Below are 27,001 nucleotides of genomic sequence, written 5' to 3'. Positions count from 1 at the left end.
TAAGGGTAATAATTTATGGAAGGCTTTAAATAAGAATATAGATGTGTAATTTTCACAAGTTAATTAACAGCATCACTTCCCAAAGTGAAACCAAACATACATGCCATTTGCCAAGCAAAGAGTAAGTAATTGTCTAGCAACTTTATTATATAGGAGTCCTAGACTCTGTGTAAAGTAGCACAGAAATTTCTTTTAATGACAGCTATTGCGAAGCTGCTCCCTTGTGTAAAAGTAATATGACTGGTTATTTGTGACAATAATCCAAATGCAGCACTAGTATGGAACGTTTCATGATTGTTTATTTAACGGAATGACATAGAATGTCTTTTTTTTTTCTTCCCCAGACTCCAGAGAAGAAACAGTCCGAAACACCTAGAGGAAGAAAAAGAAAACCTGACATTCAGTCAGAGAGTAGCCAAGGCAAGTATTTTGGTTACTCTATTATTCTATGTTAATAATAAATACAGCTAACACTGTTTTTTTTATTTGTCCATGCTCAGGGAAAACAACTGTGCGAGGCCCTAAAATAAGTGATTATTTTGACGTAAGTTTGCCATTTTGTCAGTTGATTAATACAAATACCAATAGAATTGTTCTCAGTCTTACTTCATCGTACTTTGACAAGAAAAAAGGGAGCGGATTGGTAAAATGAAATGAAATAAAATCATATCTGCTACATCCAAGTGTTGTCGATGGTGATATTTGTTCAGTCGTTGTCCTGTTTTTTCCCTGTTTAGTTCCAGGGAGGGAATGGGTCCAGTCCAGTGAGAGGCCTCCCTCCAGTGATTCGTTCCCCTCAGAATTCTCACTCTCACTCCGCTCAGGGCACTGCTGTAAGTTGTGTCTAAAATGGTTGCATTGTGCTTTATTTGGAGTTTGCCTTTCTCAACACAAGCACTATACCTCAGTTGCAGGGTAGACAAAATAGCTCATCTCCCACCAGTCTGTCCTTTGGTGACCACATGGTACATCCAAAACAACTGGTGGCTAAATTTGTCCAGGTGAGGAACTCATTCTGGCCGTTGTATTCTTTCGTGTTTACTGCCAATTTTTGTATAGCCCTTTTCTACTTTTGTCACCTTTTTCCCAATCAGACTGACCTCACAGTGTTGAAGCTGGCTGCCCTTGAAAGCACTAAGAATCTAGACCTTGAGAAGAAGGAGGGGAGAATAGATGATTTGTTACGGGTATGCAGCCATCTATTTAGCATTTCTTTTTCTGAATTACTTGACACACTTGGGTAAAAGGAAACATTTGACTGAATATTTTCTCCTTGCTAGGCCAACTGTGATCTCAGGAGACAGATAGACGAACAACAAAAATTACTTGAAAAATACAAAGAACGCTTGAATAAATGCATAACCATGAGCAAGAAACTACTCATAGAAAAGGTAGTCATCAAAATCAATTTTTAGGCATGGCTTATACTGGACTGTCTCAGGAAATTAGAATACACAATATTCTCATTTCCTGAGACAGTCAGGAAATGAGAATATTGTGTATTCTAATTTCCTGAGACAGTCCTGTATATATACACAGGACTGTCTCAAAAAATTAGAATATTGTGTATTCTAATTTCCTGAGACAGTCCAGTACAAACATACAAATATACATTTTTTTTTCAGCATTTTTTCCCTAACCAGTTTGTTTTGGCTTGACAGAGCAACCAAGAGAAGCAAGCCTGTCGTGAGAAAAGCATGCAGGATCGACTCCGTTTGGGCCATTTCACCACAGTGAGACATGGAGCATCATTCACTGAGCAGTGGACAGATGGCTATGCCTTCCAGAACCTCGTCAAGTGAGACACTTGCACAGTCTGGACATTTGATGTCTGGATGAGAAGATATTGTTTTATTTATCTGATTAGAATTTGATACAAAAATACTCTTGATATCTGCTATTGTTAAACTCAGCTCTAGTGTAAGTACATGTTTTATAAATATTTGTTTTATATTTGGGTCGGGGTAATGTTGCAGCATTCAACCGAACCACCTTTTCCCCTATCCAGACAGCAGGAATCGATCAACCAACAAAGGGAGGACATCGAGAGGCAAAGAAAACTACTAGCCAAGAGGAAACCACCGTCAACCAACAACTCACAAGCACCTTCCACAAACTCTGAGCCAAAGCAACGCAAAACCAAGGCAGTAAATGGAGCGGAAAGTGATCCTTTCTTGAAACCCAGCCTACCACAGCTGTAAGTTAACGTTGTGATTAGGAAAAGGCCAAAGTTAACGAGCCATCATAGCTTGGTTTAACGTCAGAGGCATAACTGGACACCAAATTTGCTGTTTTGCAAATGTGGACAAAGGGGTGTACAGTACTGTTAAATGGCAGTTTTTATATATCACCAAGCACCCTGATATCATGTTCAATTGTTGGTGTAATATCTCTAAACCAATCTGTTAATTATGTTGTCACTAATTACAATACGACACCACTGGACGCCAAATCAGCCGATCACCAGTTTTCTTATAGCAATCCCTCGTCCATACAAAAGGCCTTAAACTTTGCAAAACCAAATGACTTTGTACATCATCTTCCTGAACTCAAATGTCATGAGCGAAAAAATATATACACACCATAAGTCGTTTATTGTATACGGATGGAAATGAAACCGTCCACACTTGCATTCATGGAAGACCATAACAAGGAAGTATGTTAGTTCAGATGTTTTGAGTGTTCAAGAGTGTTGATGGATTTGTTATAAAGTTTTTAAAATGAATTGTTACTGCCTAAAAATAAGATTAGGGAATAGATCAGGGATAGGAAGTTGTCTTCCTCCCCAGATGTCATCAGTGTTATGCATTTGAGTCCCAGAATCTGCTGAACACCATTAGAAAACAAAGTCAAATTCTTGTGAACGTAGTTTTTTTCCATTGACATAATTTTTAGGTAACATCTATGAAATAGGAGTCATTTATTTCGTTGCGATGTCAAGCCCCTTTGAAGTAGAAAGCAGGTATAACACTAAATATGACTCAAACCCGAATTCTAGCCTCAATAATAGAGGACAAGGCTGCCACCTATAGACAATGGACTTTGGAAAAAATCGTCTTATTATTAATTGATTAATCGTCTAGGACCTTCTTGACCTTGTCTAAATTCTTGAAATAATAACATATCACTTCTCAGTTATAAATACATATCAGATTTCTTCATTATTGTTAAGTCAACATAGGACACGAACAAAAATTTTTTACCTGGAATACAACAATTCACATTTTTGCCAATTTTCAGACATTAATAAATTAGTTGCCAACGAATTTGGTAATCGATACAGTTGAAGGAAATAGTCATCCATTTTGTCTTCATTGTTACTTACAACATGCCGAAAACAACTTCAAGGTAAATTGTGAGGGTAATTGAAAGAAGTGACATTTATCCGATTAATCGTTTGTTTGGTTAATTGATAATGAAAATAATCGTTAGTTAGAGCCCTAATATAAAGTAGTCTGCAGAGATCTCTGTTCTATTTGCACCATAACTGAGTAAATATGTGTATTTTTTAAAAATGTAAATAAAACTTTACTTTCTTGTTCCCATCTTCATTGAAAGGCTAACGCTAGCTGAGTACCACGAACAGGAGGAGATCTTCAAACTACGGCTTGGACATCTCAAGAAGGTTTGTCACTGAATGACTTTGTCTGTGATGAAATATCGTAGTTCATCTAACAGGAAGCAATACATGACTGAAAATCGTTTCAGGGGTCTCTAAAAAAATAAGTAATGTAGCAAACCAATATCGTCAATATCAACATAGTTGAATGTGGGTTTGGAGAAGTCCCTATTGTTTTTGTGAGAACAAATGTGGCTGTAGCAAGCCATTCATTAATAGTCAACACAGCTCATCAGCTGTGGACAAGAAGGGTTTGATGGGCCCTCTCCATGTAGTCACTACTCTGAAGTTGCTGGTGTTTGTGTATTTGAATCTTTTATAGGAAGAAGCTGAGATCCAGGCGGAGCTGGAGCGCCTGGAGAGAGTGCGCAACCTTCACATTCGGGAACTGAAGAGAATAAATAATGAAGATAGCTCACAGTGAGTGAGAATCATTCTCTTTTTGCACAGACACCAAGTAGCTTCACATTCACATAAGGCTGGTGGGTTCAACATAATGAAATTCAGTGAGCAAAGTATTAAATCAGCAATACTTATGGAATATATACTTAAATGCACTTGGCAGTATAAAATAAATGGTGTGGAGGTGGAGTACCAACAAGGCCTGCAAGGATCAAGCTAGTCTTCTCTAAAAATGGCAAAGCGCACCGGTGAATTCAATCTAGTTATTTTTATTCTGTTGCTATTAAAAACACTTGCATTTATATGGCTTTAAAAATGACTTTAAAATATATCTACTATTGGCTGCAAAGTAGGTGAGTGGTTAGCGCATCTGCTCACAGTTCTGAGATCAAGGGTTCAATTCATTGTTCATGGTAGGCCAATTAAACACTCTAAATCAGTGGTCCACAACCTATTTTGCACTATGAACCGGTGTAATGTTGGCCTTTTTTTTCACGTACCGGCAATGCGTAGCTGAAAATTACAGTTAATATAAAATAACACGACGGGGCTTAAACCAAACATTAAGTGCAGGGAAAATGTAACTCACCATACACAGAATTGACCTTTTTTAACAGCAGCCTCTCCTAAAACTTGACAGCAAATATCCTTGGTCGCAGTCATAATGAGTTCTCAAATTTTGAAAGGTTTCTTGGCTTTTGCAATACGGTTCATCACGAGGTATGATGCTCTCGGTGCATTCACTTTTGTTGCCTCGTTTGCTAACTTTTAGCCACATAGGCTCCTCTTCTGGCTCAGCAAATGGCCTTTCCTCTGTTAAAAAAAAAAAAAAAAACTGTCCAAAGACATCACCGGCTACAACACACAGCCAACAGCAGCTAACATTACTGTTTGCATTGACGCTGGGCTACTATAGTGCCCCTTTCCCACTGAAACTGGTGGGTCAACGCGTGTTTTTTCCAAGCCGATGCAACCCAGTAGCAATTGGCATTTGGCACCTTTCCCATTGACAAAAGAAGCCGTGTCTTTTTTTTTTTTTTCACCAGTCTAACCCCCCCACCCCTCCTCAGCCGTGCGTAAGGTTACGTGACGTCACCACGCTAAGATGTGCGTTGACAAGTGCGACCGAATTCATTCAGTTCAAGGAAGTAAATAATGCAGAGCAACATGGAACCCTCCTTTCCGTTTGTGTTGTGTTTTCATGCTTTTTACTGCCCTCAAAATGGTCGAAATGCAGCGAAAGATCAACATTCTGCTTGTGTTGAGGCAACGTAGGCGACGTGAATTTTGGTTTGAAATTGAAAGGAGCCGTGTAAGTCACAGAAGGAGGAGAAGAGCTTTTGTTTCATCTGTTATGGCTATTGCTAACGCTGCTACACAGACTGTTCGCCGTATGTGGATCCGGGCTGGAGCACATGGTTTTTGGTCTACAATTAAACATTTTGGTGGGGAGCAGTGGAAGGCGCACTTTCGGTTGTGGGGCGTGTTAAATAGGAGGTGACTGGCACGTTGTTATGACGCATCACGTAAGAGCCTAGGTCACCACGTAGATTAGGGTGTTGACTGTTGCCCCCGGGGTTTTGCTTTCACGCTGCATGACGATCAGAGCCGAGGTGATTTTAACGTGGGTCGCTTGGCGGGTTGATTGACACGGGTCGCTGCACCTTTCCCACTGCCATCAAAAGCTGATTGTTAGTGGGTTGACATGGGTTTTTTGGCCAGTGGGAAAGGGGTATAGGTGTGCAAACACCCCTGTAATGGTGGCCAATTACTACATATATACAGAAATCTGTGCTCGGATTAGTCAGTAGAGTAGACGGGCATATTGATGTTTAAAGAGGCACAGGCAAGTTGGCGGTCGTTAACAAATTATTTATTATTTCTCTGCGGCCCAGTAGCAAATGCGCCACGTACCGATACCGGTCCCCGGCCAGGTGGTTGGGAATCACTGCTCTAAGTGGTTACCTTTTATTAGTGACGTGCGGCCAGGTTTATGACGAGTGAGGCACTGACTTCCAATATGGTTGAAAACCTAAAGAAATCGTGACTCAACCAGTGTGTATGATAATTTTAATGATTCTGAAGTATTGCATACTCTGTTCACAAGAGGGTAATAACTGGTACTGCCACACTGAATTTAAGTGGGCATTGTGAATTTTCAGGCTAATGTCACCACATTTTTTTTAATCGCTTCTACAGATTTAAAGATCACCCTACGTTGAATGAACGATATCTGCTTTTGCACCTTCTCGGGAGAGGGGGATTTAGTGAAGTTTATAAGGTAAACTGGTCAAGTTATGAAAATTGTCTTTGTTACATAAAAAAGAGTAACACCCTTTTGTTCCATGCAGGCTTTTGACCTAATTGAGCAAAGATATGCCGCTGTAAAAATCCACCAACTCAACAAAAACTGGAGGGATGAGAAAAAGGAAAATTACCACAAGTAAGTCCCACACTAAAATACAAATGACATACAGTTTGAAATAATTGTCTGAAGCATGGATCTTCTAAGCTCTGGCATGGTCTATACAGGCATGCGTGTCGAGAGTACAGAATACACAAGGAGCTGGACCATCCCAGAATCGTGAAACTTTATGACTACTTCTCACTGGACACAGACACGTTAGTCACCTCATGAATTCCTAATACTGCTTCTGAAGCTGCTTTGGCTTTGTGACTGAATTTGGCATTTTGCTCTGTTGTCTTGTTTGACAGGTTTTGCACTGTTATGGAGTACTGCGATGGCAACGACTTAGATTTCTACTTGAAACAGCACAAGCTCATGTCGGAGAAGGAGGCTCGGTCAATAGTCATGCAGATAGTGAACGCATTAAAGTACCTAAATGACATCAAACCCCCTATCATCCACTATGACCTTAAACCAGGTAAGTGCCTTCTTGTAACCTTAAAACTAGTGTTGCTTTTGGCAGCCCTTTTAATTATCGTATTAGTCTTTTGGACGATAATACTTTAGTCATAGTTTAGTCATTTCAAAATGTGTTTTCATCTCGTTTTTGTTGAGGAGAACTCAAATTTCGTCTAGTTTTAGTCGACGTTTACTCAAAATGTTTTCGTCCGTAAAATTCAGAAGTTTTATTCCAAAAATAAAAAAATCAACGTTTCCAACTATTTCAAATTAACATTGATAGATGAGCACATATTGAAGTGTCTGCTCTGCAAGGACAACGCCAACTTGGTGATAATACACACTCAGCAGGAAAATGGGACATTATTTTCCAATTTACCTACTTGGATGCCCTGAAGTGTATATTGAGGGGGAAAAAAATAGTTGTATAAGAGGACGCTAGTCTTTAGCATTAGCGTAATGCTAACGGGAACGTGAATGTTATGCTAAAAGTAAATGGGCAGCTAATCGTCCAAAAATTAAAAATTACAGTAAATAAGTAATCTGGAACAATGTTCTGGATAATACCTCTTCTGTAGAAAATCAAGCTTTAACAAAAAGCTCTTTTCAGTGAAATACGGTAATGTAAATCAAACAGCAGCCTCACAACAATCCTAATTTAACAAACAAAAAATGTCACTTTAGTCTTTAGTTTTCTTTCTCACCCGTTTTATTCTTCTCCCTGCTTTTCTTCATCTTCCTTGTCTCTCCATGCATATTTTGCTGTAGAGCTGATCTCTCCCAGCAGTTTTCGTTTGCTCAACAAGTGAAATTCTTTGCAAGAAGTGACTTTGAAATTGTATTGCACCAACTGGGATGGTACATTGGGATTTTTTTTGCTGCTCATCTGAGAAGATGCATTGGCACTTAGGCATTTTGGGGGGATGATGGAACACTGCTCCGACATCTATCTTCTCTGTTACTGAGCACAGCAGAACCAACCACAACACACTCTAATCGGTCTCGCGAAAAGTAACGAAAACTGGACATTTTCATGAATTTATAAGACACTGCCGTACACCTTGGACAGGATGTAAAAAGTGGAGATATCTTAACGTGTGTTTCAACACAAGCAAGCCTGGAGAGGACACTGGCGAGTTTCTGGGGAGAGAAGCAGGCCAACCACACATTTAAATGTCACACATTGTGAACACGTGACGGAGACTATAACGCGTTTTCATCTCGTTCTCGTCATGTCAGATGAAAACTGGCAATTGTCTAATGTTTTAGTCTCCCAAGACACCGTTTTAGCTCATTATCGTCATGAAAAGTTCGTTGGCAAATTATTTTCGTTATAGTCATCATTAACGAAAACACTGGTTAGAACACCTTACATATTGATCAGTCGACTCCCGTGGTAAACACCACGAAAGCTTTCAATGGTTCAACAACTCTGGAAGCCCACAACAAGAAAGGGCAAATGCCTGTTTTGTTGAACGGAAAGCTGATGTACTTGTTGTTTGACTTCCCTTTTAAGGTAACATCTTGTTGGTGGACGGGACCGCCTGTGGGGAAATCAAAATTACTGACTTTGGTTTGTCCAAAATCATGGACGATGACAACTACGGTGTTGACGGGATGGACCTGACGTCGCAGGGCGCGGGGACATATTGGTGAGAAGAGCAGTCCATCGGGAATCCAAGCCTGTGAACTCAATCTGTAAAAAGACACTAAACCAGTTGTGATTTAATGTCTTTAGGTACTTGCCTCCTGAATGTTTTGTGGTTGGGAAAGAGCCTCCAAAGATATCCAACAAGGTGGATGTGTGGTCTGTTGGTGTCATCTTTTTCCAGTGTCTGTATGGAAGGAAGGTAAAGAGTAAAATGCATTTTAATTTTTTTATTTTTTTATTTTTTCTGAGTATTTTTAAGTTTCACCTGATGATTAAGAAATGCTCCTCCTCCTTAGCCATTTGGTCACAATCAGTCACAACAGGACATTCTTCAGGAAAACACCATCCTCAAAGCTACCGACGTCCAGTTCCCCGTGAAGCCTGTTTCCAGTAATGAAGCTAAGGTACAAAGGAAAACTATACATTAGTGAAAAATTGTACAACATTCATGTCTTTCTACCACATTTGCCAAATTTTATGTGGTATCAAATTGGGATGTCCCGATCACATATTTTTGCACCAGAGTCAGTAACATGATTTTGAGAATCTGCCGATAAAGTCCCGATCTGATACCGAAAAAAAGTTTTTGAACAAATGTTCCAAACATGTTACAGTACTTCCTTTTGTGCTGTTTCTAGGAGTGTTGCTGGGTATAAAAGCTATACTTTTTTATCGTTTGGCAATGCCATTGTATTTCTGGATTCTTTTGTTACTTTGTAGAAATATAAATTAGGCCTGAATGATACTGGAGAAAATTAACATTGTGGTATATATTACCAAGGCTCCACATTCACTTTTTGCATTGGTTGCACAACTTTTTTTCTTCAGAAGCACCAACACAAAATGAAGGCGCACAAAACTGAGGTGGATGTGCTAACTACTGTCCCACCATGCCGCCTTCATAATGTGAATTTTTAAACAACAACAATGTAAAAAAGTGCTTGTCTTTATTAAATGCTTCATTGAGTCCACTCAAATTCACTCTTTGACACTCACGCTGCCGAGAACAGAATCTCACTTGAATGATTTGCCATAGAGTGCTGTGTAAAAAAACTAAACGATGATTGACACATTTGCGCTTTTGATCGTAGCGCTGCTGAGCCTTTTCTCGCTAGATCAAAGCTAAAAATCTGTCAATCATCGTTGACGTTAAGTACCAAACACCAGGAAAGAAGAAAAAACAAGTTTGGTCGCACTGCTTAGCTAGCAGGAGGGAGTCGAGAGGCTGTACAAGCTTGAAGGAGAAAAATAAATAACTTTCTAAAATAGAAAGCTGTTCCTTTTCACCAGATTCCGATCCTCTCAAAAATGTCACGATCGGCCCGATTTACGATCACGTGATCGGATCGGGACATTCCTAGTATGTAATTTGCCCAACAACAAAAAATAATCTGCATATCCTTTGTGTCTTGCCGAAAATGCCAACGTGAGAATATTTCCCAAAATGGGAGTAGTCAAAATTATAAGTCTGTAATGGCAACTTCAATACACTTACTTTTGGGGAAAACCGGATAAGGAGAAATGTAGTAATTTGCACCTCTACAGGGAATCGTATGTATAAATTTATAAAAAACAAAAACTATTATTTCCCTAAACTACGGTATCTCAACTGTTATTTTAATCTGCTATCCAGGGAACCCTTGTTTCAAACAGTCACTTATGCTAAAAACCTTTTCACATAGTGCATTTGGAACATCATTCTTGAGATGAGTGTGGGTGAAATAGGTTGTCTAATATTTCACTCAAATTAATGTCATTTGAAATTTCATGGCTTTTTAAATACTTATTTTTTTATTTTAAATTTCTCTAAAATCGTGACGTCCACTGAAATTACTAATTGTCTTCACTTTTAATAACGTCTAGATTTATTGCAAACCTTTATTTTTAGCCCTGTTTAAAAGTAATTTAAATTATGAGCCACAAGAAGTCACACAAGATCATCCATTAAGAGTATTTAATTTGATGAAAAATTACACATTTCTAGTGTTACACTGTAATATACCTGTGAAGGAGACAAAATAGTGACCCCAAGACAAAAATGAATTGACACTCCCCCTTTTCCTCATAGGCCTTTATAAGGCGCTGCCTGGCGTACAGGAAGGAGGACCGGATTGGCGTTCAGCAGATGGGAAGTGACCCCTACCTGCTCCCTCACATACGAAGGTCTAGCTCCTCTGGGAATCTTCAGATGAATGCAGCTGGCTCAGGACCAGCCTCCTCCAGCATCATCTCATACTGACAGCCCAATACTGTGACACAGCCTGACTAAGCGCACGATGAGCCTCCCCGAGGCCGACGGGCAGCGAGCAGCTGGAGGGAGTGCGGTGACCACATCCCTGCCTGGTCTCCTCTGACTTAGTCTATGGATAGAGGGTAATGGAATGTTGTTTTCTTGACTTAATAAATGACATGGTCAAGTCAGCCGCTTTGAGGAGATGACAAATGCACTGAAAAAGACTCCGTACCTTGAAGAAAATGTGAGTGGACACTGATCAAACGTTGCAGATGGAGAGAGGCCTGAGAGGAGACTGGACACCCTGCTGGTAATTATTGTTTAAATATCACATTTGAGCTACTCAAAGTGAATCCTTGAAGAACAGTCACCGAGTAGAATTGTGGGGGGGAGACATTTTTAAAAAATCACTGTTGATTTGGTTCTCTTTTGTTCCCATACATGTTAGGCTTTAGAGTTTGTTTGCCATGAGAATGTAATGTGTAGCATACAAGAGGCATCTAGTGTCATGTAGGCCGAGGAAGCGTTCTGTACTTCCGTTTCATGCACAAAGTAACCAAATGTAGAATTGTGGCATAAAATCCTATGCAGGAATATTAATACAGATAACTTGGAGAAGTATATTCTGTACAGTTTGTCTTTGACTTTCGAAATGCAGCAGTAACATGTACAAAACGTTACAATGTCCACTTGGTTAAAAAAGAAAAAAAAAAAAGCCTTTTTGGTGGATTCATTTTGCTGCTTTTTTTGCTCTTATTTTTTTCAAGGGCTGTATATTTCACTTCGGGTACAAATTGTATAGTTCCACTAAGAGTGAATAAATGACAGGAATTGTCCCCTTCCCCCAAGTGAATGACGACTACCTGGAGTATCATTTCCATTCCATCCATACATCACTTTACTTTCAGTATAGTGACACCCTGTGGCATTGGGGAGGACTACATTAACAGTCGAACAGAGACACCAAAACTGCATAATGATTGTTTAATCTAGACAGCAATGTATTTTTACAGTTGTTTGTATATAAAAATAATTATATTTTAACACTTCACAGGAAATCCACATCACCTTCATAAAACCCTTAAGCACAAATAGTTTGAACATGTAAGTTAGGATGATCTGATTCTCACACAGTTTGAGAGCGCCATGTGTCTACAGACCACGTGATATTTGTTGGGCTGTCCAAACTGATCATTTGGACAACGGTAGAGGGAGATGCTTCATCCTGTGTAATAGCACTGTTTGCACTGGAGGTCAGGAGAGAATGTTCCGACGAAGAGGCGGAGACTGTGATGGACTGCTTTGGAGGGAGGTGATCTGTAGGCACACAAAAAGTCCAAGCTCATATAGAAAAATCACCTTTCAGTCCAGCCTAATCGGCACCTGCCTTTGTCAACAACCATTAATAACCACCACTTACACCAACAACGCCAGAGCATGTCATAAAAACCTACTCCAAATCAAAGTCCTATATTTTTATCGCATTTAACTGGTTACTTAATTTTCTCAATGGACCTTATATGAGCAATTAAATTGCGTATGTCACTGTTATCCTTGTTTCTATAGTCTTTTACATTTTGCAAGATTCCTTGCACCAGTATGTCAAGGTTTGCATTTGTGTGGCATATTTTTAGGGGGACTAACTTTGCCAAGCATCTAACTTTAGAGAGCTGAGTTTGTTTGTTTTTTTCCCTTCCCTCTTGAGTTTCTTTCCTCACCATAAAAACCACAATATCCATTTATCCCCCTCCATGAATCGCTTTTGAGTGATCATCACTGGGAGACAAATATACAGTAAGTGTCTTTGCTGGACATTTATCGGAACCTCTTTATACATCTTTAGTTTCTTGTTTTATGCAAATAGGAATAGCTTCTATTTACTATTTTTTTTTTAATTGATTTGGAATTCTATTAATAAAGCATTTCCCCATTAGCGAAGCTTTGGGAACACTCGTAGCAAATCCAGCCAATTAATGCTCTAACACAGTACTTCTCAAATAATGGGGGGGGCGTAGAGCGATGCCAGGGGTGGCGCTTGTGACCTCGGGGAACATGTTTTTTTTTTTTGCCATACTACAATAAAGTGCAATTGCACATCCACTCAGTGGGTGGCAGTAGCGCTCTCATTTTGTGTGAGTGCAGTTTTAACGCAAAGAGCACTGGAGATATTAAGAGCTAAGACATGGAAATATGATTAAGCGTGTGTAGCATTTGGCTTTTTGGTTTGATTTTTAACACAGTGAGAGACAAGGAACGACCAGTCTGTGTCTAAAAATGTTTGCAACGGACAGCAGGAAGCCAAGTCAATTAAAATGTCACTTGAAAACATTAGACCCCAGTCACATTGATAAGCAGCTTGATTTTTTTTTTTAGCCAAGACGTGCCGAATATTGCAAACAATCATCCCGCTTGATCAGTGTTACATCAGAAAAAGCAGTGAGCACTGTTAGCGTCATATAAGGTGGCAGACCAAGTTGCTCAGAGCAAAATAGCAAGAATCAAAACGGTCCAATGATACTGTTTATTAATTTTTGTTTTTTCAGTCAAATGGTTTGGCATATTGTCCTCATGAGTTAACATTGCTAATCAATTTGAATTTCTCATTTAATGATTTTATTACATTTTTTCAGTATTAAATGCTCAAAATGTACCTTGAGTGTATTCTTAGTTTGGATGTGACTTTTTTTTTTTTTTTTTTTTTTTTTTTTTAATTCAGGCAAAGTGCTTTAAGTCTGGGTTGTTGTTTTTTCGTAACGGTGTTAATAAAGTTATATAGCTCAACTTACAATAAAGTGTTTTTTTTTAATATTAAAAAGGACACAATGTTATGCAGAGGTGTAATAAAGTTCTACTTTATTGTAAGTTGAGCTGTATATTTTTTTCTGAAATAATAAAAAGGACAATGTTATGCAGAGGTGTACTTATAATTTACAGACACTATTTACAGTGGCGGCAGACTTGGGGGGGGGGCGCAAAATGTTTACGTCTTCCTGTGGGGAAGGCGTAACAGAAAATAATTGAGAAGCACTGCTGTCTAACAAATAGAATAACAAAAATGTAATATTTGTTATTGTAAGTACTACACCTGTGAGTAGAAACGACAAAAAAAAAAAGTGTCATATACTTGTATTTAAAAAGCTATTTTTCCCCTTCCTTCTTTTAACCTTGTGGCTTCTGGTCCAATGTGCCTGATTTGTGGATTTTTAAAGGTGAACGGACTACATGTCTTTCCGTTTAAATATCCCATAAAACAACATGGACACCCTGCAGCTAATAGTTCGGTGCGGCTTGTATATAAGCAAATAGTTTTTGGAAGATTTGGTGGTTGCAGTTTACAGTCCATAATTTACAGGAATTGATGGTTAAGATGCTTATCTGTTTTGTACTCGAGTACCATACTTTTATAAAATTTTCTTCTAAGTTCAGTGTGAATACTTATGCCACCCTTGAAAACTGCTGTTTATCATTTCAGTGGGCATTTACATGATGACAATTATCATGACCCAATAAAAATGACCGACGTGCACACCCCTCCAATAACGTAATTACAGTGCCTTGCAAAAGTATTCGGCCCCCTTGAACCTTGCAACCTTTCGCCACATTTCAGGCTTCAAACATAAAGATATAAAAGTTTAATTTTTTTGTCAAGAATCAACAACAAGTGGGACACAATCGTGAAGTGGAACAAAATTTATTGGTTAATTTAAACTTTTTTAACAAATCAAAAACTGAAAAGTGGGGCGTGCAATATTATTCGGCCCCCTTGCGTTAATACTTTGTAGCGCCACCTTTTGCTCCAATTAGAGCTGCAAGTCGCTTGGGGTATGTTTCTATCAGTTTTGCACATCGAGAGACTGACATTCTTGCCCATTCTTCCTTGCAAAACAGCTCGAGCTCAGTGAGGTTGGATGGAGAGTGTTTGTGAACAGCAGTCTTCAGCTCTTTCCACAGATTCTCGATTGGATTCAGGTCTGGACTTTGACTTGGCCATTCTAACACCTGGATACGTTTATTTTTGAACCATTCCATTGTAGATTTGGCTTTATGTTTTGGATCTTTGTCCTGTTGGAAGATAAATCTCCGTCCCAGTCTCAGGTCTTGTGCAGATACCAACAGGTTTTCTTCCAGAATGTTCCTGTATTTGGCTGCATCCATCTTCCCGTCAATTTTAACCATCTTCCCTGTCCCTGCTGAAGAAAAGCAGGCCCAAACCATGATGCTGCCACCACCATGTTTGACAGTGGGGATGGTGTGTTCAGGGTGATGAGCTGTGTTGCTTTTACGCCAAACATATCGTTTTGCATTGTGGCCAAAAAGTTCAATTTTGGTTTCATCCGACCAGAGCACCTTCTTCCACATGTTTGGTGTGTCTCCCAGGTGGCTTGTGGCAAACTTTAAACGAGACTTTTTATGGATATCTTTGAGAAATGGCTTTCTTCTTGCCACTCTTCCATAAAGGCCAGATTTGTGCAGTGTACGACTGATTGTTGTCCTATGGACAGACTCTCCCACCTCAGCTGTAGATCTCTGCAGTTCATCCAGAGTGATCATGGGCCTCTTGGCTGCATCTCTGATCAGTTTTCTCCTTGTTTGAGAAGAAAGTTTGGAAGGACGGCCGGGTCTTGGTAGATTTGCAGTGGTCTGATGCTCCTTCCATTTCAATATGATGGCTTGCACAGTGCTCCTTGAGATGTTTAAAGCTTGGGAAATCTTTTTGTATCCAAATCCGGCTTTAAACTTCTCCACAACAGTATCTCGGACCTGCCTGGTGTGTTCCTTGGTTTTCATAATGCCCTCTGCACTTTAAACAGAACCCTGAGACTATCACAGAGCAGGTGCATTTATACGGAGACTTGATTACACACAGGTGGATTCTATTTATCATTATTGGTCATTTAGGACAACATTGGATCATTCAGAGATCCTCACTGAACTTCTGGAGTGAGTTTGCTGCACTGAAAGTGAAGGGGCCGAATAATATTGCACGCCCCACTTTTCAGTTTTTTATTTGTTAAAAAAGTTTAAATTATCCAATAAATGTTCCACTTCACGATTGTGTCCCACTTGTTGTTGATTCTTGACAAAAAAATTAAATTTCATGTCTTTGTGTTTGAAGCCTGAAATGTGGCGAAAGGTTGCAAGATTCAAGGGGGCCGAATACTTTTGCAAGGCACTGTAAGTATAGGCATTGAAACAGAACAAAATGTAGTGTTATATTCCGAGGCTTGTCATACAAATCTGACTCATTGAGTGGCCACATAGATTTACATTTGCCTACCGATGCCACAAGATGACAGCAAAACCTTTTTCCTATTGGACTAGACTAAGGCCTTACTAAATTATTTAAAAATATAGCTCAATTTACAATTAAGTATAGAAAAGACTTAAAGTGCATCACTTTGCCTGGATTAAAAAAAGTCACATCCAAGCTATAAAAATACTCAAGGTACATTTTTGACCATTTAATAGTGAAAAATAAAATTGAATAAAATCAATAAATAATAATAAATTTAAAAACCATTTGACCGGAAAAAAACAAAACAAAAATTAGAACAAAAACAATCATTGTAATTGGACAGTGTAATTGGACAGAAGGACACTTTTCATTTTTGCTTTTTTGCACTGAGCAACTTGGTTTGCCACCTGATATGATGCTAACAGTGCTCGCTGGTTTACTGATGTAACACAGCGAAACAAAGCGGGACGATTGTTGGCAATTTTCGGCACGTCTTGGCTGAAAGAAAATCGGGCGCTTAGCAATGTGATATTTTAAGTGTCATCTTGTTTGATTTGGCTTCCTGCTGTCCGTTGCAAACATTTTTAGACACATACTGGTCTTTTCTCATCTCCCACTGTGTTAAAAGTCAAAGCCAAAAGGCAAACGCTACATACGATTAGTCATATTTCCTCGTCTTAGCTCTTCTTATTGCTAGTGCTCCTTGATGTGTGCCCTTGTTTTGTAAAAAAAAAAAAAAATTGCGCACTCAGAAAATGAGAGCGCCACTGCCCCCCACTGAGTGGATGTGCAATTACATTTTATTCTAGTACGACAAAAAAGTATGTTACCCGAGGTCACATGCGCCACCATCGCTCTGTGCTCCCCATTATTTGAGAAATACTGAGTTAACATAACAAGTACTGAGTAACTTCTGATTTTATATTTTTAAATTTTATTTAATTTCTTTATCATGGAATGATGGAGAAAAGGCCCCGCTCCCCTCAATATCTGTCAATATGCAGGTGAATACTGATCCAACCTAGTGTTGAAGTGGTATAAACTGAAGTTTGAACACATTGCTTAAGAAAGTTGGGTCTCTTGTGCCACGTTCATTCTTCCACAACTAGGAATATTGATAAAGATTATTTTTTGGGGCGTACCTGCTTGAACACTGGTAGGGTCAAAAGCCGTATCCGTCTTTTCAGATCCGGACGATACACTCGCTGGAACGGTCGTAACCACAGCAGTAAGACCAACCTGCTCATCAAAATTGTTCTATGTAAGTAAATTCATACTTGGACACCCATTTAAAATGGTTACATTACATCATTTTCTTGTTTCCTGTTCTTAGCAAAAGGCGTTGAAGGTACCCTGTGCATGTAACCATATCCGATCTCGCAGCCTAAACTGAGGAGACAAAAATCTGGGATCATCATTCACAATGGAAAGGGTTGCCTCCATGGTGACTACCATACCTGCCCGCTCCCCCCCAGTTATGATTCGGCCAGACGTGCACCTCTCGGCAGTCGCATGTGTCAGTGTTGTAGACAAAGAGCTTCAGTAGTCTCCCTTCATGGTCGTTGATGAGTTTAAAAAGACAGTCGTTCTGTTTGCAGAAAAGAGACAAAACAGCATCTGAGCCTCTTGAAAGAGTAAGTTCATACTTCCTTTAGTTGGTTACCTTGTCCAGCAAAGTTTCCGCTCCTATGATGTAGTCAGTGTAGGATTGGAGGCCAGCCTGGGCTGCAGGAGAATTTGGCTCCACTTCCTGTACATCCCCCACCATTACAAAAAGAGAAAACATTGTACGTCTTGGAGTGATTACACTAAAAAAATGTCTGTTTTAAGTCATTCAATGTTTTTTATGTTTTTACCTCCACCAGTAGGTGGAACAGAAGTCAGAGGTTCTGTATATCTCTTTGTTTGTATGTTTGAGATCAAGAGAACTCCACAATGAATACAGGGATTATTATCAAACTTGCAGAATATGTTTCTCATATAAAACGAAGGAGGCGATTAAATTTTGGGGTAATGAGGTCAAAGAGGTGACAAAATTAATATCGTGATAACTAACAGATTAGCATTTTCACCTAGAAATTGCAGAGTGGGTGATATGATGACAAGAGAAAGTTATGACATTTTGAGGCATGAGGGCAAAGGTTAAAGAGGTCATAAAAGTACATAAAATTGTCTGCATGCTGAGCGCCTGTGCTTCATACTTAACAGGAGTGCCTGCTCTTCCAAATATGAGGAAGCTTTGAATTTGGCTGCTTAGGCCGCTTTCTGCTCTGTCAGAGTGTTCCTCCTGTTTTTTAAGGCAAATAAAAATATAAATAATGACACCTGAGCATTCTGGCTGATTGCTCTGCTCATTTAGGCAATTGTAAAGACTATAAGGTACAAGTTTTTCCCCTTATGTGGCAGCACAACATGCTTCCGTAAAGTCATAGAAAAATAATACAATTTCCATTTTACTGCTTTGACTCACCAGAACATGCCAAACATTTTCCCTGGCTCCTTGAAAGTTGGAGAAGCAGATGCTGACCCCCAGCAGTCCTCTTCCACCCCACATGGTGCTGGGTGTGACCATTGTCTCCCTCACACCTAGCGTCCTGCAGCTGTACAATATAAGTTTGGTAGGTTTGTCCACATTCCTCTCCAGTGCATCTTTCAGGGTGTCATCATCTTTGCTCTGTCACATTAAACACATGCATGACATAAAACAGAGTGTATGGGCAAAAATAGCTGCTTTTGACTGACAGTGAGTTAACTTACTAGTCTTGTATCACAAATTGCTATGATGAAATCAAAGAAGGGCTCCAGTCCTGCACAATAACCTGGAGAATTGTGCTGCATCTGTGAAATAACCATGACAGAGAGGGTCGACAGATGGTAGCATTTCAATGGCAAATTTTAAATATACGTATGGAACAGGCCTGCACAATATATCGTTTGAACATCGCCATCGAAATGTCCGCATGCGGAATAGTCCCATCGCAGGGCATGTGATTTTTTTTTTTTTTTTTTTTTTTTTTAATGTAAACATTTGTTTTGCTTCATAAAAAGCAGCAATTGTGCAGAGACATGGCTTCCTGGATCCTGTTATATGCACTAATCTTCATCATTCACACATAAACCCCCTTAGCCTGGATTAAACGGTATTATATGAATGCTAGGGTTGTCTCGATCGCATATTTTTGCACCCGAGTCCGAATCAGCAGATTTTAAGAGTCTGCAGATACTGCCGAGAATCCCGATCAGATACTGAAAAAAAATTTTTTTTTTTTTTTTTTTTTTTGCTTTGATGCTCACGCTGCCGAGAACAGCCTCTCACTTACACAATGAATGAGTTGCCACAGCACGTTTCAGACTGTGTACCAAGCATAACGATGAGTAACACATTTTTGCCTTGGATCGCAGAGCTACCGAGGTGTCTCTGGCCAGATCAAAGCTACAAAACTGTCAATCATCATTAAGTACAAAACACCAGCTGCACTGGTGACCTAGAAAAACAGCTTGGTCGCACAGCTTAGCGGGAGAGGGGATGAGAAGTTGTACGGGCATTAAGCAAAAAAAAAAAAAAAAAAAAATCAATTTTAACTTTTAATTTTAATTAAAAACCCAATCCTTATCACCTGATTCAGATCCTCTGAAATATGGCGCGATAGGCCGGGACATCTCTAATGAATACAATGTGGTCATAGTGAGTCAACCAAAGTCTTCCCAAACAAAGCTATTCAAGTCATCTGGTGAAAATTCTTCTAGTTTTAACATCGCAATCTATATCGCAAACCCCCAAAAAGTCGCAGTGTTTTTTCTAATATCGTTCAGCTCTCATATGAAACCAGGATCACTTCAAAATTATGTACAGAAGTGCTGGAATGAGAGAAGGAACTCACGATTCGCTGCCATTGACAGCGCTAGACACTAGAGCTTTGACGATATATCGAAAGGGCGATATATCGCGATACTTTGTGTCCCAAAAGGTTATCGATAAGTTGGGAATGAATGTTTATTCGCTGCCTCCCTCCCACTTCAAATGGTTTGGATGTCAACTTGTGATAAATTCATTTCAATTCACAGCAGAAGGATGAAAAAGCTTGGTTCTCTGATTATTAGTTGTATTGTAAAATATCGTACAATGATTTCCTGACCCGATGTCGATAATTGTTCTATGGACATATTGTTAATTCTTATTAATAATAGGATCGCAAGTCGTATCGTATCGTAATTATGTTCAGACTTACCTTTACCCCTTTTCACTTGCCGAATGTGTCGGTCTACTTTTTCCCCTCAAACGCACGTTTGATTGGCCGATGACTTGCATTTATTTAAAATGTATTAAATTTATTTTCAACGTTATTCATTTGAAAATATTTTTATTTGCAGCCTATGCAGACCTTTTATGAGATAATCATACATTAATCATAATCGAGGAAAAGTGTTTTCAGTTTTGGTAGTTTCCCCCACCTCCACAACATTATTGTCTTTTTACATGACTTTCTGTTGTTGCTGCTGGTCGGAAAAAAAAATTCTAATATCTCTCCTCTCCGAAAGGGGTGGCATGTTGTCGACATGAATATGTCGGGGTTGTGTGAGTATGTCTGTGTGTGTGTGTTTGTGGCGGGACGGGGGGCTTCAAGTCATCAGCCAACCAAACGTTTGTTTGAGGAGGGAAAAATGGACCAGCACATTCAGCAAGTAAAAAGGGATAAATGTAAGTCTGAAAATAATGAAAATACTTCACTGTATAATGATAGGCTTTATTCTATCCTTGCAACATAAGGTAATAATCTAAATTACCTATACATTTGAACTCTTTATATAATGAAATAAGGTTGCTTTAAAAGTTGGTGGGGACAATTTGAGCATCCTGAAAAGTTGCTAGTGTTATGTCCCTACCGTCCCGATGCAAACCTACGCCCTTGCTCCCAGTCTAAAGGAATTGGACATTTATCCTTCTAAATGGCAGGCAAAGAGTTCAGTGGAGCTGTCACGTGTACACTTGTACATTCCCATTCTGGCAAGTCACCACACCGGTTATTCTTGAAGAATCATGTTAGCAACTCCCAAAGAGACCTTCACTGACATCCACGTACCTACCAAATGTATATTACTATCGTTCAAATGAATAAATAACAGAAAAAACAAGAACTCAAATGAATGTGTTCGCGGTGTTAAAACAACAGGGGGCGTAAGTCGCACAAGGAAATGAATTCTTTTGAAAAAAAAAAAAAAAAAAATCTAATTTGAATGACAAAATGACAACTTGCCACTTCCAATTCGCTCCACTTCCTGTTGAATTCAGAACTTACTTTGAGGATTTGGTAGCCTTCATTTCCTCCACCTGGTACCTGTACGCTTGCAAAGCCCCCCATGGATTTCGGGAGGGCTACACTAGAGTGGATTCGACAGGAGGACAAGTGCGGCTGGGTTCATTTGCACGTCAACGGCTGTGATTCCTGGTTGGTCGGCACTTCCGCCACACTGATTACCTCCCTCAAGGCACAAGGAGCTGTCCCCTCCTCTCTGCTCTATCTTGTCAGACAGGCTTTCGCTCTAGTTTTAATTGTGCAGAGGTGGGTAGTGTAGCCAAAAATTTATAAGAGTAACGTTACTTCAAAATAATATTACTCAAGTAAAAGTAAAAATCGTTATCCAAAAAATGTACTCAAGTACAAGTAAAAAAGTATTTGGTGAAAAGAATACTTAAGTAATGAGTAACATTGTGAGTAACTGCGTCCGTTTTTGTTAGATTTTTTTTTTTAACAATGGTATTTTTTTTCTCAGCAGTTTTCTATATGAAGTGTTGTTATAACAACAACAATGATACTGTACAATCACCAATGGCATAACAGTATTCATACACATGCCAACATTTTAGACCAGGGGTGTCCAAACTTTTTGCAAAGGGGGCCAGATTTGGTGTGGTAAAAATGTGGGGGGGCCGACCATGGCTGACGTCCACTACGTAGAACAATATATTTTAGCCAGCCATTCTGTGTGTCACATTTGCTTTTATTTTTATTTTTATTTCAACAATCTCACAACTACCCTTTGTGGCGTTCTCTTTCGACTTCCAGGCTCTTGCGAAATACTGCTGCCGTGAAATTAAACTAGCTTAATGTTGCTTCAATTTCTTGCTGCGTATCTTCCCTGTAATCTTGTCGTACATGTCAGTGTGTCTTGCTTGGTAATATCGCCTCACAGTGAACTCTTTAAAAACAGCGACTGTCTCTAAGCAAATGAGGCAGACACAGTTGTTGCGTATTTTAGTGAAGAAATAGTCCGATTTCAACCGATCCTTGAAGCATCGGCCAACGCAGTCAACTTTCTCTTTTTTGTTGATTATTGACAGAAAACACAGACAAGACTGAAAAACCAGTTTCTGCTCTTGCACTCCTGTTTAAAAGAAACTTCTGTATTTTAAGCCAAAAAAACTGTTGTGCTTGATAGAACAATATGTCTATATGCTGCCATAGCAGATTCATGGCACATTAAACCCCCGAACTATTTTTAATTTGTCCGTTTTACCCTCAAAACCCCCGTTTACAGATATCGCGCAACCGCTTTTGTTTCAACCCATCCATAAAACTTACGTAATTAATAATATTTATTATTCAAAATGTCTGTGATTTTTAGCTTACCTCATTAATTGATGTCTAATATTTCGTTTAAAAAAAAAAAACGACTTAAAAAAATTACTCACTTGCATATTTTAAACTTATAAACACATTACATCACAATGAAAAAAATGGCGTCTGTAAAAAAGTCACGGATATCTACCCCAAAATTATCGCTTAATTGTATTTTTTTTTGTTACTATCGCATTTTATCCGATATGTTAGATGATAAATAATCGATCCAAACAAAAAAAAATTGAAAAACAACATTTAAAAGGGTAAATATATGAAAAAGAACATCTCGACCACTCCTTGATGTCGGCGATTTCTGCATCGCGACCCTTGTTATACTACCATGTTTCACCCATAAAATCCCCCCAAAAATCCAGCTGTGGCCATTCACAGCTGTGTTTTGACACTTAGTGATACATGCTACATGGAGTTTTTGGATTGAAACATGGTAAGTACGCGAGAATATCTCATTAAAGTCATGGCGTCTTTAATTCTGCTCTCGCGTGCTCTCACCTCCAGATAGGGTTTTGCTGTTAATTTTTTTTTTTTAAATGCCCTCCTGTTCAAAATTTTTATTCCCCCAGAATATTGAGATTTTAAGCTTTCCAATGATGTATCACACGTGCATATCGGACAATTTTGAAAGTTGGCCAAATTGGGGGTCTCAGAGTGGAACTTCAAGTCACCTGAGTGTTTTCCGCCTATTGCCATTTTAGAAAATTGGAAGGGTGACACGGGGTAATGTTGCTTAGAGTGCTGCTGCCTTTTAGTGGGTAAATGAGGAGCAGCATTTAGTGTGTAAGCTACTTCATATGCTGGTAGCAGTACTGCTGACCAATTAATAATATTAAGTCCGTGTGCGGGCCAGACGTTATTGATTTTATGACAGAGGCTGGGGGCCGGATGAAATTTGACCACGGGCCGCATTTGGCCCCCGGGCCGGACTTTGGACCAAGCTGTTTTAGACCGTGACGTCACCATCTTAAACCGGAAGTGGGTCAACATAGAAGCACCCTCGCATACAACCCATGTTAATACTGCTTATTTTCTACCGGTAATCTTTCAAAAAAAGAACATGCAGAGTAAACACTGCTGCTATGGAACTTGTAGAAACGACTCTAGACATAACGACATATGTAGGATGTTTTCTTCATATGTTTCCCAAAGCCAGAAACTCAGAGGAAAAAAATGTGAACAATGGATCAACTTGTGCGGACGTCCAAAAGACCAGTTTAACGCCAGCAAAGTGAAGCCATTCACCTTCATATGCAGTAAACATTTTGTTGGGGGCCATGGTCCTACAGATGACAATGGTGATCCATTGCCTGCCCGAAGAGGTAAGCTATTTTGATATTTTTACTTATTTTTGAGCGTGGCGTTTTGCCGTGCTGCTTCTGTCTGACAATAAATGACCTGAAAAAAATTAAAATGGTATCTGACTGCCACTGTTTTTACCTTTTCTGTTGTAAAAAACAACTTTAGTAAGGGGGAAATGTAAATAAATTATAGCATTAAGATTTGTTATTAATGGGGGGAAAAAAAAAAAGTCTTCGTTGCCTGTCACTGTGTAGCATTTGCGATCACTACACAAAAATAGCAATATAAATGACCTCCAAGAACATTTTTATGTTCTTCCACATCTTTACCAGTGAATTTGACACCAGGAACATCACTTTTGGACAGAATTGGTAGGTTTAGCTCAGTAAACATCTTGTTCATACACTATTCACATCCATTTAGCATTAGGGACAAACGCGAGCTTGTCTCACCTAGCAACAGTTGCTAACGTCATTAATATTAATGCGCAAAAATGAAGTGGTGCGTGAGGTACGCCATTCCGGCGAGAGAGAAAAAATTATAGAAATGAAGCATTATTCATCCAAAGAGCATGAATGACCTCTAGTGGAGAAAATAGTTCCTAGTTTGAATAGTAAATAGTTCCCTCATAGTTACTCTTATGAAATTAAAAGGATAATATCTCTGGTTTTTCATGGTCAATTGGTGCCAAATAAAATCTCGGAGAGAGGTTAAAATCTGCACTTTTGAGTCATGTTGATCTCTATGTCAAATGCTTCATTTTTTATGATGCTTTAAAGACGCCATGTGATTGAACAAGCTGGCATGATCATGGAACGGCAAGCTTCCGTCTGATTGGTATACTGGAGTCATGTGATTATTGTTGCGATATCTCATTGGTGAAATTGGTAGAGCTACTCTTGGCATCGCTGGCAAAAAAAAAAAAAAATCTCTTATGTAGAATAGAGAGGGAAAATGTAACAACTCTTGTGTAGCCCAAGTAGCAGAGCAGTGTTGTTTTTTGCAGCCCTTTTAAATTTTTGTCTTCGTCTTAGTCTTTTGGACGATGATACTTATTAGTCTTGGTCATATTTTAGTCATCTCAAAATACGTTTGTCTTCATCTAGTTGATGTTGACGAAAACTCAAGACTAATTTCGTGTAGTCATAGTCAGAGTTTACTAAAAATCTGTCTGTAAAATAAAAAAGATATTTACTCCAAAAATAAATAAATAAATAAAAGTTTCCAACTATTTCGAATGAACATTAACAGACGAGCCAGTATCTACTAGGACAACACAAACTTGGTAATAATACACACTCAAAAGGGAAACAGTACATTATTTTTAATTAATTATACCCACCTGGACGCCACGAACTGTATGTCAAATAAAAATTTAAAAAAAAGTTATCCGAGAGGACGCTCGCCGTTAGCATTAGCCTAATGCTAACAAGAACGCAAATGCTATGCTAAGGCTGTGAGTTGCATTTAGTGTGTGATGATCACTCAGCCCAGACCTTTAAAGGTTAAAGCAACATTGGCCAAGATAAGAAAACAAATTTTACTGTGTGTGCAAGCCTGTAGACTGGAGAGCATCAGCACATCACATGAGTGACACACCCAGACACTGCTACAGTGCAGGCTAACTACACATAAAATGTCACACATTGTGAACATGTGACGGAAAGTATTGCGCATTTTCGTCTCGTCCTCGTATCGTCAGACGAAACCTGGCATCTGTCTCATTATGTTTTAGTCTCCCAAGACACGTTTTTAACTCGTTATCGTCTCATCATCGTCTTGAAAAAAATTGTTCATTGACGAAATATTTTCGTTATAGTCATCGTTGACGAAAACAACACTGAAACAGAGTAAGAGTGGCGTTTTTTCTTCACAAATCTACTCAAGTAAAAGTAAAAAGTATGGCTCATTAAAACTACTCTTAGAAATACATTCTTCTGAAAAAGTTACTCAAGTAAATGTCGCGGAGTTCATGTAACTCGTTACTACCCATCTCTGCAATTGTGCAATGTAAATCCAGACTAAAACATCAAGGAGGAACTGCAGAAAATGTGGATTCTGTCCATTTTAAGAGTTTGAGTTTATTCTAAAAAAAAAAAAAAGAACCTATTTTTGTTGTTGTTGTCGTTTATTTGACTGGCATTTAGCAGCATTAGATTACTGACTAAATCAAAAGTCCTTATGTGATTCTACATTGTGATACTAGTTCATTGCCTCCTTTTGTGTATTGGGCAAAACTGGCAACGTAATTCAAGCACCAAGTGAGTGATGTACTTCACCTGGTGACAGTTTCTCTTTCAACAAGCCATTGACTAAAGCCTGACTCTCAGCAGAAGCTTGCTGACACCTCAGAATTTTGTAATTGTGTTCTAAAAAGCTTGCACAGATTTATGGCCCGGTATACTAGGAGTTGAAACTTCTGCAAAAACACTTGGTTCCTGCGCAGCGATCTTGATTTACACGTGGATTGTCCGTTTCAATGCATTTGAATCCATTGGTAAAAACAACTTGAGCTGTTAACCAAGGGCTGCTTTGATTAAATAATGTGAATTCTTGACGGTATAGACAAGTTTTCGAGGTACTTCAGCTTTACTTCTGCATTTCTGCTCGCGACTACCGTTTTACACTTTCTCTAACCAAAACAACAGTGTAGCTGGAGTGGAATAACTCACCAAAATCCCTCAAAAAAGACAATTTGGAAATGCTGCATCCATCTGCAATCATCACAACATGGGAGGACAGCATGAAAAAAATGGCTAAGAGTCGCCACAACCAAAAGAGTTTTTAATTTTATCGATTTAAAGTGCCTGTGACACCATTAAAAAATCTTAAATAGCATTGTTATGTGAATTAAAATCATATTTTGAGACGATTCGACTATATACAGCAATTTGGCAAAGCGCAGATGATGAGAAATTAGTCTTTTTATCTGCCGTTTAGCCACACCTTACATTATAGCGCTCTAGCGTCCCCGGCTGGATGATGACGTCGGCAGGGTAACGATTTCAGCTGATTTAGAATTCACCCCGTTGAGGGGGAAGATTCAGAATGAGGAAAATG

The 27,001-nt window shown here is 39.0% G+C and overlaps 2 protein-coding genes across 3 annotated transcripts in view; one reads left to right on the top strand and one right to left on the bottom strand.

Annotated features, from left to right (window-relative positions):
• The window catches only part of tlk1a (tousled-like kinase 1a), a 31,683-nt gene extending 20,059 nt beyond the window's left edge, over window positions 1-11,624 (top strand). For both annotated transcript variants that reach the window (XM_057852338.1, XM_057852339.1), the window contains 18 exons: window positions 345-420; window positions 501-544; window positions 738-833; window positions 909-1,001; window positions 1,095-1,187; window positions 1,281-1,391; window positions 1,662-1,798; window positions 2,009-2,197; window positions 3,559-3,625; window positions 3,942-4,039; window positions 6,221-6,302; window positions 6,373-6,464; window positions 6,554-6,643; window positions 6,737-6,906; window positions 8,404-8,539; window positions 8,626-8,737; window positions 8,835-8,942; window positions 10,607-11,624. In XM_057852338.1, the coding sequence (XP_057708321.1) occupies window positions 345-420; window positions 501-544; window positions 738-833; window positions 909-1,001; window positions 1,095-1,187; window positions 1,281-1,391; window positions 1,662-1,798; window positions 2,009-2,197; window positions 3,559-3,625; window positions 3,942-4,039; window positions 6,221-6,302; window positions 6,373-6,464; window positions 6,554-6,643; window positions 6,737-6,906; window positions 8,404-8,539; window positions 8,626-8,737; window positions 8,835-8,942; window positions 10,607-10,777 (1,965 nt within the window). In that variant the 3' untranslated portion in view covers window positions 10,778-11,624. The remainder of the gene's footprint in view (window positions 1-344; window positions 421-500; window positions 545-737; window positions 834-908; window positions 1,002-1,094; window positions 1,188-1,280; window positions 1,392-1,661; window positions 1,799-2,008; window positions 2,198-3,558; window positions 3,626-3,941; window positions 4,040-6,220; window positions 6,303-6,372; window positions 6,465-6,553; window positions 6,644-6,736; window positions 6,907-8,403; window positions 8,540-8,625; window positions 8,738-8,834; window positions 8,943-10,606) is intronic.
• LOC130926971 (Golgi reassembly-stacking protein 2-like) lies at window positions 10,529-21,521 on the bottom strand. Its single transcript, XM_057852341.1, has 8 exons — window positions 21,305-21,521; window positions 18,765-18,845; window positions 18,478-18,681; window positions 17,671-17,757; window positions 17,465-17,595; window positions 17,315-17,396; window positions 17,150-17,246; window positions 10,529-12,088 (listed from the first exon to the last, which is right to left on the bottom strand). Exons 1-8 carry the CDS (start codon window positions 21,365-21,367, stop codon window positions 11,898-11,900), a joined length of 936 nt encoding a protein of 311 aa, XP_057708324.1. The 5' UTR covers window positions 21,368-21,521; the 3' UTR covers window positions 10,529-11,897.
• Between the last annotated feature and the right edge of the window lie 5,480 nt (window positions 21,522-27,001).

Source organism: Corythoichthys intestinalis, chromosome 12 (assembly GCF_030265065.1).
Source record: "Corythoichthys intestinalis isolate RoL2023-P3 chromosome 12, ASM3026506v1, whole genome shotgun sequence".
Classification (NCBI taxonomy): Eukaryota; Metazoa; Chordata; class Actinopteri; order Syngnathiformes; family Syngnathidae; genus Corythoichthys; species Corythoichthys intestinalis.
This window is presented reverse-complemented; position numbering and strand designations above follow the sequence as displayed.

Coding starts and splice junctions, on each gene's coding strand:
- LOC130926971 (XM_057852341.1), bottom strand. CDS start 21,367: ATGGGGGGCTTTGCAAGCGTACAGGTACCAGGTGGAGGAAATGAAGGC. Junction 17,596..17,670: donor CGGAAACTTTGCTGGACAAG/GTAACCAACTAA, acceptor TTCTGCAAACAG/AACGACTGTCTTTTTAAACT. Junction 12,089..17,149: donor CCCTACCAGTGTTCAAGCAG/GTACGCCCCAAA, acceptor GTGTGCCTACAG/ATCACCTCCCTCCAAAGCAG.